The sequence below is a fragment of the Sylvia atricapilla genome, chromosome 4 (genome assembly GCF_009819655.1).
Source record: "Sylvia atricapilla isolate bSylAtr1 chromosome 4, bSylAtr1.pri, whole genome shotgun sequence".
Classification (NCBI taxonomy): Eukaryota; Metazoa; Chordata; class Aves; order Passeriformes; family Sylviidae; genus Sylvia; species Sylvia atricapilla.
The window spans coordinates 68,493,890-68,510,335 of record NC_089143.1 but is presented as its reverse complement, the minus strand read 5'-3'; the positions used below and the strand labels follow the sequence as shown (position 1 = coordinate 68,510,335).

Genomic DNA, 16,446 nt, shown 5'->3' with positions numbered 1-16,446 from the left:
TTCATAAACTGTGACACTGCAGCGAGGCTCCTCTTCCACCTCCTGTGTGTTCCCTGCCCGATGTACAGATGAGGCACCTTTTTGTTGCAGAGCAGATTTTTGTTAGGGACGGTGTCATATATGCTGGGCTGTTGTGTGAGGCTATGGCACTGGCAAGGGCAGGTGAAACGTTTCTGTCCTCTTGGTGCTGAAAGACAGCAAATGCAGGAGGCACGTGGGATTGTTTCAGCAGAGCAAGAACACCTCGCCATGCCCTGCTGTAGTGGAGGAGTCCTCCCGTGCAGGATTTCTCTGGGTCTATTCCCACGGGCTCCAGGCTGCTGCTGAGGGCACCTCTGCCAGTCCCGGCCGGGCTGGAGGAAGCCCAAAGTCACTGAGTGTGGCTGGTACTCAGGAGAGGCAGGCAGAACCCCAGCACAACTCGATGAGCATCGCTTCCACCTGCCCGCGGTAGACAGTGCTCTGCTCCCAGCCGAGCCTTGAGACGTTCCTGGGGAGAAGGGTGAGTGCGCTGCGACTCGTGGTTTTTTTTAATGCCACCACGTTTTTGTACGGCCTTTGGGAGGGACTGGGTGGAGGCGGGCAGGGGACCGTCCTCTGCCTCGATGGCCGTCCGCCCAGAGGGATGGAGTTTCCAGAGCATCTCCTCCCTCCGTCCCGTCGTTGCGCTCCCCCTGGGGTGGCGGCTCCCCGCACTTGGCCGCCGCCGGAGCGAGGGCGGGCGGGGCGATCTCCGCGTTTCTCCGCTCTCCACACCGCGGAGCGGGAGCCACGAACGAGTGCCGCCCGTGCCGGGAGCAGCACCGCCGCCTCTCCCCCGACAGCAACCTGCACGGCTGGGAATAAAACCCCTCGCTCCCCGCTGGCAAGAGAGGGCGGTCCAGACCGTGGTGCTTTCCTCCGCCCCGCTTTTTTTCGTTGGGTTTTTTTTTTTCCCCCGTTTTCTTCTTTCCTTCTCCAGAAGGAGGACGCCCCGTGCCCGCTTTCCGCGCAGACCCGGGCTCTCCCGGCCCGAGCGCGCCCGGCCGCGCCGACGGTCCCCCGGCGCCGAGGGGCGGGATGGCGGCGTGGGCCCGCTGGATGTTGTGCCTGTGCCTGGGATGGGGCTGCGTGTGCCTGGCTCTGGGGGACGCGCTGCGGCCGCGCCGGGTCGGGCTGCGGCGCCGGGCTGCGCCGGGGGCCGAGCGGACCGGCCGCGCCCGGGCGGCCGCAGGTGACTTCGGCCCGGGGCAGCGGCGGCCCGGGCCATCGCCGGCCGCGGACAGAGTGGCGGAGCACATGCTCCGGCTCTACGAGCAGTACCGCGGCGGCCGGGACCCGCCGGCACCAGCCGAGCCCTGGTTTCGCCGGGGCAACACGGTGCGCGGCTTCCGCCCGCTGCCGGCAGGTGAGTGCGCGCCGCGGCCGCGGGAAGGGGAGGGAGCCCCGGGCTGCAGGGCTCGGCTCCCGGTGGGGAGCGCTCGGCCACGGAGCCGCTCCGCGTTCCCTGAGCGGAGAGCGTCCGTGGGATAGTGCCCGGAGAGCGCGGTGGGGGGAAGAAATGAGAATTTAAAGAGTATCGCTTCCTGTGGGGACTGTCGCGTTTTACGTTGTCCTGTACTTTTAATCATTGCCTTACTGCTTCTGCTCTGCTTCAAGCATCACTGGCATCATAATGACTGAGTACAATGCGAGGGGGGTGGAGTAACTAGCGGATCTTCTCCGGAGTCCCCTGTTAGCGGTGTTCTGCACGTGTGGCTTCTGCTGGAGCCAAGGGCTGATTTGGGCGTGCCATGGTTTGGAGATCCTTCAGGCTGTCTGCAGCGTTCTCATGTTGACAAGTGGTGATAGTACTCCCAGTGAGAGGCACTAGCAGCTGAGTTCAGTTGAAGCACGACTTAGGTGTCTTAAATACTTCGTCTTGGCAGCTTTAGAAGGGATACTTACATCATTTTGTGATTACACACTGGCATGCACAGGTAGATGGGTGAAAATGTAAAAGCATTTTCCATAAGGGAGGGGTGTGCTTAACATGCCAGCATCTCAAAAGAGCCATGTCCTAGCAGAAAGAGAAGAAGTCATTGTCTTGGTGCTGCATCCTCTCCCTTTCCTCTTCTGGTTTTTGTGCACGTGAGCTCCATGAGGGCTAAATGGAATGGCCAGAACCCAAAGATCTCAGACCATTACTGAGATGTCCTTCCCCTGTCTACTGCACCCCAACACCTTGCTGTGTGTGGGACAGCTGTAATACCACACACAGAAGCCCCATTTGCCAGTCTCTTTTCATTACACAGGTGCATTGCATTGACCCAGTGGCTTTTTCTTAGACAAGCATCTGTCAGTAGAACTGAGAGTTCCTGTGAGTTTCAGTGACTTGCTTCAAGTCCTTCTGGTCCCAGGAAAGAGAGCTGGGTGGCAGGCTTCCATGCTTGTTCAAAAGCAACAATGTATTTTATAAGGCAGCTCTGTACAGAGATCAAATACAACGAGGAGTGAGTTGGCTTTGGTGTCTTAGGTTTCAACTCTGAAAATATTTTTGTCCACAGGAGAGGCTTTAGACTCCAAACACAAATCCTGTGTTTGGAGGATTGAGAGCCAGGACTCCCCAGCTGCTGCTCTTATTGAAGAGCTCTCTTGCCTTTCTAACGTGACTTGTTTGCCATGTGAAGTCTCATGTCCATGACTGTCGCTGAATTAAGACCACCAAAAGGGGGGAGGATATAATATTCACTACAGCAATCCTTCTCCTGCAAAGGAGAGGTTGTTAATGATCCCAGCAGAGCAATAGTTGCTCTGTTATGCATATCTGATTAAAGTCATTCTAAACCTAGAATATTGTTGGTTGAAATCCCATCTCTGTGGTCTTTATGATTATATTTGTACTCTCACTTGATGTCGAGTGGCAGCTGTCCTATAAACTGCTTGTTAATCCCTTTCCTTCTCCTCCAATACTTTCACAGATCAAGTGCCAAAGCAACAAATTTGTTTTAAATTTTTTCAATACTTTAGTAAGTATTTATGCAAAAGATTTAACCAATTAGCTGTTTTCTTCCTCTTGCCATTAGCAGCAGCAGCAGGTTTTTTTGTATGGCTATTGATGGCAGAAAAGTCTGTTTCCAGAAAGCCCTTTTATTTGGTGTTCCTCAGGGTGGTGGGTGCAATGGAAAGGCTTTTTCTGACTTCTTCCGTGGGCCCAACTGCCTGACAAGTCCTGCAATGAAAATGGCACATCCTGCAGTATTCGCCTTTCAAGGTACTTTGTCTCTAGATCCGCTGCTTTGACTGTTGCACTCCTTGGCTCCAAATTTCAGTCTCCCATGGGCTTCCCCTTGTCCTTAATGGGATGCATCAGTTAATTTAATACATGATGCTGTTACTCCTTCACATTTTTCCATTCCGTCTGCCAGCCCCTTCAGGACTCAGCTTTTTGTCTGCTAGGAGCAGAAGTTCCCCAAGAATCCTCCTGTGTCTCCTCCACCTGCAGCAAAAGATCTTGAAGCAAATCTTCAGTGGTTTCATTTGCAGTTTAACTTTGCAATTTAGTCTGACATTTTCAGGAGAGAAACTCTTCCTTTTCTGAAACACAGCTCTCAAACGTAGCTGTGAAACCTTTCTGTCCTTGCTTTTCCCCTGCAGGGGCTTCTGCTTCTTCTACAGCACATAGGAAAGGCCTTTCCCAAATCTCCCAGGTAACCCAGCAGACGAATTTTTGAGATCAAAAGCTCATAGGATTTGTTGAAATTCATCCCTTTGAATTTCTAGTCAAAGAACAGTGGTGTCACATGTGGCAGCTGTCGCCCTGTCATCAACAGCCAACAAAACCCAGCTAAGACTGATTAATCAAAACAAACATCTTCATACCTGTTAAAAACAAGTTCCTCTTTCTGCAGCTCAGTTCTCTGAGGGGATGGGACCAGAGCTTCAGCCCTGTGTGGCACCTCTGAAGCCTCCACCCCACGCTGCCCTGAAAATTCTCATGTGCCAGACATCACAACTAGGCTGGATGGCTCCTTGTTAGAGCTGGAGGTTTTGGCCATTGATTTTGATGAAAGTTCAGTTAAATGTTTTCCCTGTAATCTTGCTAAATTATCTGAGAGCATAATTGTTCAGTTTGAATCACTCAGAAGAAGGAACTTTTGCCTGTGACAAAGCTGAAAAGAAACCCCAGGTCTGAAATCCATGAGGGGTGTGGTAAGGATGTACATCTTTCCCGGAGTGTTTAGTTACACTTTAGCACTATTCTCTCTCATGGATCTAACTTCTCTAATTTGTTTCGCTGTATTTGAGTCACAGGATGTTCAGCCTATGATTTCTTGTGACAGCTTTTCTCACTGTAGCAGGACATTTCTGGGATGACTCTGGTTGTCCTTGTGTTGCTTTGGACAAGTCTTTTCCAGTTCTTTACCTGTGGGTGCCACGGGAGTGATTTTCCGCCCATTGTGGCTCTAAGAGACACACAGGAAGAAGGTCAGGTGGTCTGTGAGCCACAATGGAACACTCAGGCAGTTCTGGCAAGGGAACTCTGAAGCTGTGGTCCTTTCCATGCACCAGTGTCTGTACATGACTGTTCTCTTCCTGAAGGAGACCTGACCTCCAGCTGGCAGAAATCTGCTTACTTTTAGCACTGCCTCTGGAGGTGTGCTGCCCAGGCTCAGGTGCCCAGGCTCAGGATTTGGAGGTCAGATACAGCACAAAAAAAAAAAAAAAAAAAAAAAAAAAAAAAAAAAAAAAAGAGAGAGAGACAGAATGATAAAAGCCTCAGAAAAGATTAAAAAAAGATAAAAGCCTCAAATGCAGATTAGGTTTGTTTCTGAAAGCATTTTTAGTCCTAGCATCATTAAAGTAGCAGGGCTTGCAAATGAGTCCTGATTTTAATTGGAAGGTCCTCCTAATGGTGTTATAGTAAAGCTATACAGTGAGAAATTACTTTAAACTCTTTTTTATTGACTGAAGTTCAAGTAATTTCAGGTATTACACCTGCCCCTAGGCCAATTCTTGTGGGTTTAGAACTATATTCTCCTCCTTTTCAAAAGGCCTTTCTTTCCTTTGTTGTGGTACGAAGTGCCCATGAAAACAGGGGAAATGGAGCATGCACAAGGAAAGCAGCACCTCGACTGCTGCCATCAGCCTGCAGAAACCAGTCAGGCCAAATCCTGGCCCCTCTGAGCACCAGTGGTACTAAGGGTTTTTTGCAACAAGAGCTTTAAAAATATTCCACCAGGAGACTTTTTTTTCCCTTCTGTGTGTTTCTTCTTCTCTTTTGCTGCACCCCTATAAATACAATGTAAGCAGTAGCATCTTGGTGGTTTTTAGGAACTTGAAAAACATTAAGCTATGATTTGGGCAGATGGGCCCAAATCTGCAAGCCTCAGAGGCAAATGGGCAGGATACGTAGGTTTGGTCTCTCATGACCAGACCCAGAATTGGAATTTTCTGGCTTCTGTCACTCTTTGTCTCACTGTGGTACCATGCACATAAGTGACCTGTGTTCACAGTTCTCTGCCAGCCCCTGTTTCTAGAACACATTGCTTCAGCGTGAGGAGCTCTGGTGGCACAGGACAGGCTGTGCACAGTTTGCTTTTCCCAAACCCAACCAGCCTGCCGCCACCAGCCCAAGTGCAAGGGATCGTTGCTGTGAGGAAGAGTGAAGTTGGCTCTTCTGGTGCCCAGATTTGTGTCTACTGTGAATGTACCCCCTTAGCTTGCTTGGCTTGTGCCAGCTTCTAGCTAGATATTTTACTTCGTTTTCACACCTGCTGTGATCTTCCTGCTTAAAATATATAGAAAAGGGATCAAGTGACCACTGTGCAGCACATTTATGCTGTGCAGTGTGCAGATTTGTGGGTTTCATATCATGAAATGCTCATGTAAGTTACATCCTGAGTATGCAGCGTTGCTGCTTCTACATAAGTTCTTTATTTAAGTGGCTGATAGCTTTAATCTGTTGCTGCTGTTTTATATCAAGTTGTTAGCTGCTGTGATCTTACCTGCTTTGCTAAAAGAATTAATAAAACCAGTCTGGCACCAGGTCCTATGCTCTTTCAAAAGGGCAAACCACATCCTATCTTTTCCTTTTGCACAGAACACAAATTGGTAACTAGGAAGCAGCAGGCAAGTAAGAGGGAAGGTGGGAGAAAAGAGAAAATCTGGTTTTCTAGTCTGTTACTGTTGAGGAACGTGTCCCATTTCCAGCTTCGAGCAAACTTTTGTATCTGGGCTGTGAGAACTGACGAGAACAACATTTTACACTGGAAACGCTCACACTTTCTTTCTGGGCCCTGGCACCAGAAGAGCACTTCTTTAATATCTCCTTTAAATGATGGCTAACGGTGACTGTATAACTACATAGTCCTCATTATTGCATCCTTTTTCACCCATGGGATAGATTTGGCAGTCCATAAAAATGTCAGGGCATCTTTTATAAAGGTAAACACACCACATGTTGGCAGACTCATTCCAGCTTATTGATGCCTGAAATCTCCCTTGTGACAGGAATCTATTTGTGCTGATGATGTTGGTCTTGACAGACCTACTGCACTCTCTTAAAAATCCTTTTTTAGTGCCAGTCACAGGCCATCCCTGCTGCTGTGGGTTGGTGCAGGGAGGTGAGGGAGAATGAGCCATGCCTCTAAGACCCAACAGGTACAGGAACTTCAGCTTAGTGCCAGGAGCTGGGTTTGAGCTGCCTCAAATAGTCTGGTATCTCTGGTACCCGGAAGACGGAGTGCCAGAATAAGGCAGGCATTTCTGCTTTCAGTCTGAAGAGAATGTCCCCTTCTTCTGGCCCTGTCCCAGAGAGCCCTGCTGTCATTTGTGCACGAGACTAGGAAGCAGGGCTATCCCAGTGCCAGCCTTGCCATGGTGCTGCTGGGCTCTGGGTTTTGTTTGGGCACGAGATGAATGCACAGGTGAGCACAGACATACCTGCAGGCCAAGGAGGCTGCTAAAGCCCTTGCCTGTCCATGTAACTGTGCACACCTCCCAAATGATACATGACATGCATACACACAATGCTGTGTCCTGCCTGTCGAGTATCTTTCTGCCCAGCTCCTGGCTGCTGCTTCAGCACTCGATGCTGTAGAAGCAAGCAGTGCTAATGGTGCAGTGGTGCTGTGTCTTAGCTATTGCAATTCAAAAGAGGTCTGTCATGCAGAGCTTGGTCTTAAAAATTCCTCATCAGGCAGTAATGTCTGGTGAAGGGGAGCAGAGGTAGCTGTTAAAATCTGGCCTCACAGTGTTTGAAAGGCAGCTGTGTATAGCTTGGTTCCTCATACTTTTTCTTTCCCTTTTTTCTTCTTAAAACTTATTCCCTGGAATAGTTTCCAGCAGAAAAATGAGCCTATGAGCCACAAGAAATAGTCTTGTTTCAATGAAATGAATTTTTCCTGAGCAAAAGATGAGTTTGTAGTTATTTTAAAGCTGCATCTTCCTTGGCATGTCTGTCATTTTTAAGGGTAATTTCTAGCCCAGGGAACACTTATTTCAGTGCAATGCTCACACCTGGGGGTCAGGTATTGGTGTTGGAAAAGGGGTGTACTGGGCCCGGTACACCCAAATTTTGATGGAACCCCAGGTCATGCAGTTGGATTTCTTCTCTTCTTGAGGCGGAATCTGATGAATCCACAGATGTCTGTGCTGACCACTAGTTACTGTTTTCAAGACGATTTTGTCTAAAGGATCTGAGAACTCAGAGCTGCTGAAGTTTGGAGGTGTTTGTCTAGGAAAATAGCACCATCTACTGCAAGTGCTTTGTCTTGGCGTAGAGTTACAGGGCAGAAGTGGCTGCTGGAATTTAGCTTTTAACTAAAACTATAGACTCCTTCTGTGTCTGCCCCGTGCTGTCCAGAATTTCTTTATGAACAAAAATAAAATTGTGAACAAAATTATGAACAAAACCAAATTTGTCTTCCAATACAATATGCCAGTTTAGAACAGGCAGGATTTTTTTCAGTGACATTTGTAATAAAAATTAAGATCAAAACTTGTCATTTAACATAAAGCAATGATTTAAATATAAGTTTCTTAAAGAGGTGCTCATGAGACACCATGAATTCTGGCTCCTAAGACTGATCTACTCAGTGCTCTGCCAAATTAACCTTATTACATTAGTGGTTACAAACCAAGCAGAGTTCAAGTCCTCATGTATACCTAGTACAAGCGTAATCAAGAGCTGGTTTTGGCTTGAGGAATAAAAAAGCATGATGTAATTCCAAGTAAATCTGGTTCCCTAGCCATTTGTAATAGTGGTACATGAGTTTTCAGCACTTGGGAAGTTACCTATGTGCTCTGCTATCAGATTAGGCTGAACATGTAAAAATGGTGTCTTCCTCAGAAGATCTGGCCTTTCCACCATTTTGGTCCAGTTCCACTGAAGAAAACATGTAGGTTTTTTTCCATAATTCCATGAAGCAGTGCATCTGCTGAGTTGGGGAGAAGGGTTCTCTTTTTCTACTGGGACCAGTTCCCTGCTTTTGTAATGTACTGATTGGAATATTATGACACAAAAATGTCCAGAAACTGGCCATTGGAATATTGCAGGCTGGCGGCACTGAATGTCACACAGGGCATGAAATTGTCAAAGTTTCTGAAAGATGAGTACTGGAAATAATGATTTCACTTGCCTGGGCAAGGGACTTCCTACATCTGTGGAGGGTGGGAGCAGTGTGGCTGGTCATCCCTAGTCCATGGCCATCTCTGTGCTTGTCATTGCTTGGATTAACCCTTTGGAGAGGCTTTTGACATGCCATGGTGTCCAAAACGTATTTAATTCTGCATGCTCTCCTTTCCCTAATGTGTCAGAAAGTTTCCAGCCCTTTGTGGCGGGGCTGCAGACCATACCTTAGCTATACTGTATTTGAGTTTTCCCTGCCGGCCTGGTTTTACAGGTTACCATTTGGATCTATATTTCTCTCGCTCTGAAGGATGGACATAAACACAGCCCATAGAAAATTTGAAAAGAAAAATTTAACCTTCCTCTTGAGCCTTGCTGTTGCACCTTCTGGGGGTTAGAGTTCCCCGTGTGTTTTCCCATGTGTTAGCAGCCTGTCCCTGCCTTTGGGCATGGTACCTGAAGTTAGCTCTACTTCCTGGATTTCAGAGCTGTGGAAAGCGTGCTGTCCCCACGGCACTCCTGTTTGGCACAGGCACATCCCAGACACAGGAAGGGTTGTCCTTGGCTTGTTTATGCCTGCACACACACAAGGAGGTGTGCCACTCTGCAATCCCTCAAATCTGGTTTTTGGATTGGCTTTCTTTGGGCTACCAAGGATGGTCTAGTACCATCTGTCTGCCTTCAGCTGTATTAGTAAATACCTTCTAACTCTGGCATGGAAATCGATGAAGTGTCCTAGATGGAATGACTCAATGTACCCAGTGTAACTGATAGTTCCAGAGGGAAATATCAGGCATTATTAGTATCTGACTTATCCAAAAGGCTGTCACAGCAGCCTGTGTCCCCCCTGGATGACATTTTTTAGATGCCCATATTCTTATCTGAGGTATTTTCTTTTTCTAGAGACCCCCGAAAGCCAGGAGATGTACGTTTTTAACTTGACATCACTCACAGAGTCTGAAAATGTTTTGTCAGCTTCGGTGTATTATTATACTGGGGATCTGCTGCATGTGAAGTGGAACTGTTCCCAGTCCAGTGGCTGTTCTCATCACAGGCACAGGAAACCTGAAATTCAGATATGTCTTTCAGTTTGGACCTTTCCTTCAGAAGGGCACCCGATCCGGAGCTTGGGGCATTTCCTCATAAATGTCTCCCATGCTTACCAGGATATGCTTTCCTGGCAGTGGAAGGATATCACTCGGCTCCTGCATGAAGCAAAGCAAAACAACGAACTGCTGATCAGTATTAAAATGAATCTGACCGGCCATCATCCCTGGGAAAGAGTATCTTCCTCCTATGAACCCTACATCCTGATTTATGCCAATGATTCTACTATCTCAGAGCCAGAGAGTATTGTTTCTACTTTGCAAGGACACCGTCAGCCTCTGGCCAGGGTGCTTCCCAAGCCAGAAAGCCCCAAGAGGAGCATTGTCAATAATCACCGGAGAAAACGCTCTGCCAGCATCATGTTGCCATTGCAGAATAACGAGCTTCCAGGAGCCAAGGACCAGAGATGGGAGGGCAGAAAACCCTACAAGACCTTCCAGCCACAGCTAGCAGACAGGGCCAAGGGTAAGAAAAAGCAGAGGAAGAATCATCTCCAGAAGACCCAGACTCTCCAGTTTGATGAGCAAACGCTGAAGAAGGCGAGGAGGAAGCAGTGGAACGAGCCAAGGTATTGCGCCCGGCGCTATCTCAAGGTCGATTTTGCGGACATCGGCTGGAATGAGTGGATTATTTCCCCTAAGTCCTTTGATGCCTATTACTGCTCAGGAGAATGCCAATTCCCAATTCCAAAGGTATGGTCTCTGTTGATTCTTTTTCACTGTCTATTATCATCAACTGGGCATTTTGTTTCCCACGTCAGTAAAAGGCAGCCAGTGCCAGCATGTGTTTGGATCTAGGATCTACCTGGTACCTTCGCCCCACACAGCAATGGGCAGTGGTTAGAACATCTAGTGAAGAGATAAACTTGCAAAGGTAATTAAAAAAACTTGACTTGCTATTAGTTTTTCATCCGGAACCCAAATAGCCATATAGCATTTCCTGAATAGTGCTTATGATGTGTGAACTTGTTATTAGCCTGTTTGACGAACAATATACGAGCCAGATCTGGAAAACTGTTTTGTAGGCAGCACTTGTTGTGCCTGATAGGAGCCCAGAGCTCCCCCACAGGCAGTTGGCATAACACACTCCAGGCAAGCTGTGTACCATGGGAGCCAAGGGCAGAGAGCTCCGGGCAGTGGCAGGCATGGTTGGCTGCCCATCAACAACAGAGTCAAGTAAATCACTTCTGATTCACTGGACCAAGGGGATCCAAAAGCAATGGATCCAGGCCCCACTGACTTTCAAAATATCCTCTGGTTGGTATGAGCTGGTTGCATGTGAGTAGCAGGTGAGGCTTATGTGCTCCTCCTAGCCCTGTGACCTAGACAGATGAACTCTGCTCCAAATGTCCAGTGTCATTCTTAGCAACATGTAGCCCCTGGAGCATGCTGAAACTTGAGAGTAGGACATGGGATTTGAGGCTGGCCTGAAATGAGGGGTATGCACAAGTAACACCTGCAGGAAACATCAGTAAAGGCAGGTCTCTTGGACTCACTACAGCATTTCATTCCAGAGTCTTTATTCTTGCCACAGTGAAGCCACAGCAGCTGGCTCCAAAATGTGTGTGGCATTTCAGTGGCTTAAGGAGACAAGGGAGTCACCCTTTGAAAGTGATGGGTGGAAGAATTGTACCAAAAGGGCTGGCACCCAGACAAAGTAAGCTGTGGAAGGTGGGGTCCTCTCCTCGGAGAAGGAGACGACTTGTCTTCCTCCAGCTGCAGAGGCAGGCTTTAAAACTGAGTATCATGGAATTTGCTACTACTAAGAACGTGTTTGCGGAAGGATACCCCGACCCTCAGGCAGTAACAGATTAGTCTGTGTCTGTGTGTACAGAATGTTCCCTTGCCAAAGGTGAGCCCCTAGTGCTAACAACCTGTTGGCTAATTGAGAACAGATGTGCCCCACCCCTCACCTCCAAGTTTTGCATGGTTTTTACCCATGCCCTTGTTCTAGTTAGCTGGTTTGACTGCTGTCAAACCCACATGTTTTGGGAGTGTGACCTAGTGTAGAGCTTGTGGGCCAGGGAGACGCTCTCCTGGTCAGGAATGAGCGCTCATAGCTCATTGTAACACAGCTGCAATGACATTCCACAGGGCAGCCAGGCTCCTGAGGGTTGTGCAGCTTGGCAGGTGTGGCCCGGCTGCAGCTGTGCTCACTCACAGGCTTGGCACTTTGGATGCAGCTCGGTATTTTTATCTCCTGCTGGCCCTCTCAGCCTCCCCTGCTTCTCCCCTCCTCTGAGCAAACTCCTGCCTGCCTTCCACGTCCGCATGGATGGAGCATTGGTGGCCTGCAGACAGCGGCCTGACTCGCCCCCTGTGCAGGGCACTCTGGCAATTTAGTACTCCCAAGGGGATTGGGGGTTCCTGAGAAGCACAGGACTTTGTCTATTGCTCCAGTCACGGTTAAATTCCCACTGACTGAAGCTGGATATCCTCCAGGGTGCACCTGAAGGACCAGCGCAGTGTCCTCAGCACATGCTGGGGTCAGTGAGGAGGATGTGGTATGCTCCCCAGTCAAACAGAGATACTTCTTTTAAGGACAGCATCTGTCCCAGCTGTTCCCACCAAACGTCAAGACCATGCTTGAAGTCCATTCAGTGCTACTTAACCTGAAGTTGATTTGGTGCAATGTAGCATTTTGGGCCTATGGACTCCATATCTGAAGGAGAAGGTTTATGAGGAGATGTTACGTGGTGTGTTTGGAGTCCTGATTTTAGTTTTAGTACGACTGGATACAGGAAATAAGATCTCAGTAGATGTTGTACCTTTAGGCATGTGATCAGCAGGCTCAGGACAGGTGTTGGGCTCCCAGTTATTTTGGGGAGAATGCTGCCCAGCAGCTGAGTAAGGAAACATGGCTGGGTGCTACGACAGCTTTCACTTCCCTTTGAAGACAGAAATGATACAGAAATCATGATAATCTGAAGCATGTTTTTAAATCCCTGGCTGTCACTGTTGAGGAGTGTAGGTACTTTTTGAATTCAAAACAAACCAGCAGAAGTGTCTTTGATCAGCTTAGATGGAGACTTACAACTTCATGTACTAATGTGCTGTGCAAATGGTGTGAAGAGCCGGAACTCACAGTTGTTCCTGCGCTTTTTGCAGGTCCATCTCTAACCCTTAAGACTGATTTTTTTTTTTCCCCCCAAAACTAATTATCTCTCATTGTGGCAAAACTGCAAATGGAACATTTGGCCAAAATTACCTTGTTCTGTATATTTCCCAGCGACATGTGATGGGATACACACTGAACTGTTGGGGTTCCCAGATTGCGTGTGTAAGAATAACTTTAAAAACCAAACCAAAACTCCCTGGCTAAAAGCTGTGTTGTGTGCATTTTTCATGCCCACCTAGCTCTTTCACAGATCCTTGGATCAGGAAGCATTTTAGGGTTCAGAGTAAAACTTCGTGGTTTTCATTTCTGTGTTGGTTTTTATTTTTATGAGCACCTTAACAGTTTCTGGTTTTATGACCAAGCAGTTACCTCACCAGGCAGATTTGCTTTCTGTTTAGAGCAAACCCAAGCGTGTCCCTTTTTATTAATTTAGGAAACTTTGTCCTTTGAGGTTTCTTCTCTGGAGGAAAATACCACTTTAGTATGAGGTAATACCACTTTAGGCTGAGGTACAGTTCCTCAGCCATGCCACTGGCTACAGATCTTCCAGCTGAGGGGTCTCAACAGGGTCCTTCAACAAAGCAACGTTATTGTAGAGTACGTAAATCCATGGCAATGTGAGTGCAGTAACTTTCTGCCATGTCTTTCTATTGCAGGCCATGAAGCCATCCAACCATGCCACCATCCAGAGCATTGTGAGAGCTGTTGGAGTCGTCCCTGGCATTCCCGAGCCTTGCTGTGTTCCTGACAAAATGTCTTCTCTTAGTATCTTATTCTTTGATGAGAACAAAAACGTGGTGCTGAAGGTGTACCCCAACATGACAGTGGAGTCCTGTGCATGCAAATAACATCCTTGGGAGGCCTTTTGGCAATGCCAGGGTGATTTGACAATGCCCTGGCTGGCGAGTGCTGCCACTCCCTTGCTGTTTGGGTAAGGTACCTACTTTGTCTTTGCACTGCCAATGCATTTCCTTTGGACAAATAAGAGAAAATGTAAAGAAATACAATTAATGAGAATGGGAACAGAATGGATTCCAAATAGCGATTCCAAGGAAAGTGAGTACAGACGTCATTCATCTGTGATTTTGACCAAGACACAAGGCTTGGGAATGGGACCTGACTGAAAGCTAGAGGTGAAAGAAGAATCTGCAGATGTTTGAGACTGCCCAAAGGACATAGTGATCTATTTTTGTACAAGGTTTTGGAAGCAGCACAAGCTGGTAATTCTTATCTCTCTTCTAATGGTGACTAATGGCAGGGGGAGGTTAGAAATGTAATAATCTTCATTTTAAAGCAAAGTTTCTTGCCTTAGGTTTTAGAGTAGTACAGCAAGGCAGCAAAACAAATTCTGACATGGTAAAAGCTGTAGATAACCCTACTTGGCCATGCATCTCCTTGGTGCAAGGTTACCCACCTTGTGTACGTGTTCCTTCTCACTGACGTGTACTCTCTAATTCAGCTCTTTGGAGCTCGGCAGCCCTGGGCAGAAGAGCTCAAAACAGGACTACTGAGTGTATGTATCACTCTGACTTCTGCTGTGGAGACTCAGCAGGCCAGGAGTATGAAAATACCACGCTCAGTGTAGTGTCCGAATGACTTGTTCACCATGTGTTCTAGGACATACTTGCAAATAATCTGTGGGTTGTCTTCCTGCAAGGACACTGTAACCAGGTTGTGGAGTGGCCTCTTCCCCAGGTAACAGGCAACAGGACTAGAGGTCATAGCCTCAAGCTGCGCCAGGGGAGCTTGAGGCTGGACATTAGGAAGAATTTTTTCATGGAAAAGATGGTCAGGCAGTGGTAAGGGCTGCCCAGAGAGGCGGTGAAGTCACCCTCCATGGAGCTACTCAGGAAAGGACTGGACAGGGCACTTAGTGCTCTGATTTAGCTGGCAAAGTGGTGATCTGTTCTTCCATGCTCTGGGGGCCCTGAACTCCTCAGCAGCAGTGTCCACTCCCAGGGCAGGTGTCTCAGTTTGGGAAGACAGGTATCTGCCAGGGAAAGCTGGAGTTTCCCTTGGAATGGAGAATGTAAACCACCCCCTGTTTTTCCAGTTATAAATTTGCAGTTAAAACCTTTTAGGCAAAAAATTTGGGGATAGGAATAGCAGTTCTTTACTGGTATGTGTAACAAAGCAAACAAAAACAACTACAGCATTAATAACAAAAGCAGTACTAAGAACCTCGAGGACTTTGCTTCACAAAAACCCAGGGCAGTTTGGTCTCAGTGCCCTTGTAGGATCCTCAGAGCACCAAGCTGGAACAATGGAAAGTCCCGGGCTGGTAGCTGGGATGGCAGGATGTCTTGGCAGGGCAGGGGCAGGGTGTCCCAGCAGGGCAGGGGGTGCAGGGTCACATTGTAGCAAGAGGAGCAGAGCTGATGGAACCACGACGGCAGGGCAGGGCTGGCCCAGCTCCCACAGGGCGGCAGAGAAGCTCAGAATTCCAGGGTGAGGAGATGACGGCAGATTTCCCAGAACTGGACCCCTCCAGAAACAATGAACTCCTCTCCCAGCAAGCAGCAACCCAGCTGGTCTCTCTCCCCGAACACTGAAAGCTCTGTGCTTCAAGCTCTGTCCTTTACCTGCCCCAAAACTCACTGTTGTCTCTCCCTCTGACCTTTGGCCACCCCTTTGTTTTGGTCGAGCACTCTTAAGTATCCAACACTTAATTTCCTTGGTAACTTATGGGGAAAAATTCTTTAGAGTAAAAAAGGAACAGAACCTAACCCCCAACAGCAGGGCTGGTCCCAAAGATACACACCCTCAGCTGAGGAGAGGCTTGTGAGTTTGCAGGATGAGTTGTTTAGTAGCTTCTTTTTCCTTGTAAAACCAGCATTTTTTAATGGTTTCTGGTGGAAGGTTTATCTGTGTACAGACTGTTAATAAAAAAAAAAAATCACCCCCAAAAGAAAAGTTATTTTGTATATGGAAAGAAACTTTTACAGATTTGCTTCTAATTTATTTTATATCCATGGGACTCCTAATGTATCCTTCATTATCTCAGCACTCTTTAAACCGTGCAGTTTTCTCTGTCAGGGCCAAGATGAACTGCCATGACTGTAGGGGAGCTCCAATGTGCACCCACAGTGTGAAGGGCATGTTTTACTGCTGATGGATAAGCTTGCCTGATCTGTATTGTTTTCCTTCAGTAATGCAGATGTCTGCTCGGAACTCCGGAGAAATGTAAAAATAAAATTACTTTAAAAAGACAACCCACCTTCTCCTGTGTAGCACTCCAATATTTGCAACAACATTAAAGATTTTTCCCAGTGTTGGCAGCAGCTCTGGCACCAGTCCAGCGCTGTGGCTCTGCGGGTAACACACACAGCTCCTGGCTGCGGCAGAGGCAGCCGAGGGTTGTGGTGACAGTGGAGGAGAGGGCAGGAGGTGCCGTGGCCACAACGAGGTTGAAGGTGAGTGGAGGACGGCAGCTCCCAGGGAAAGTCCCAGGGAGGAGCTCTGCTCTGGCAGAGCCTTTCCTGGGAAACAAAATCTGGATTTTCTCCCACCTTGGCCCCTTGGTGAGGGGCCAGCACAGAGGAGCAGCACTTGAACAGGTGGGCAGTGCTGGGGTGCAGGGAACATGCAGCTGAGGCTAGAAGCAGAGCTTGCAGCTTTCCTACATTTAAATG

At 47.9% G+C, this 16,446-nt stretch overlaps 1 protein-coding gene across 1 annotated transcript; it reads left to right on the top strand.

Annotated features, from left to right (window-relative positions):
* The first annotated feature begins 950 nt into the window (after positions 1–950).
* On the top strand, positions 951–16,026 carry BMP3 (bone morphogenetic protein 3). Its single transcript, XM_066318235.1, has 4 exons — positions 951–1,387; positions 9,494–10,389; positions 13,471–14,778; positions 15,554–16,026. Exons 1-3 carry the CDS (start codon positions 1,060–1,062, stop codon positions 13,660–13,662), a joined length of 1,416 nt encoding a protein of 471 aa, XP_066174332.1. The 5' UTR covers positions 951–1,059; the 3' UTR covers positions 13,663–14,778; positions 15,554–16,026.
* Positions 16,027–16,446: the final 420 nt, after the last annotated feature.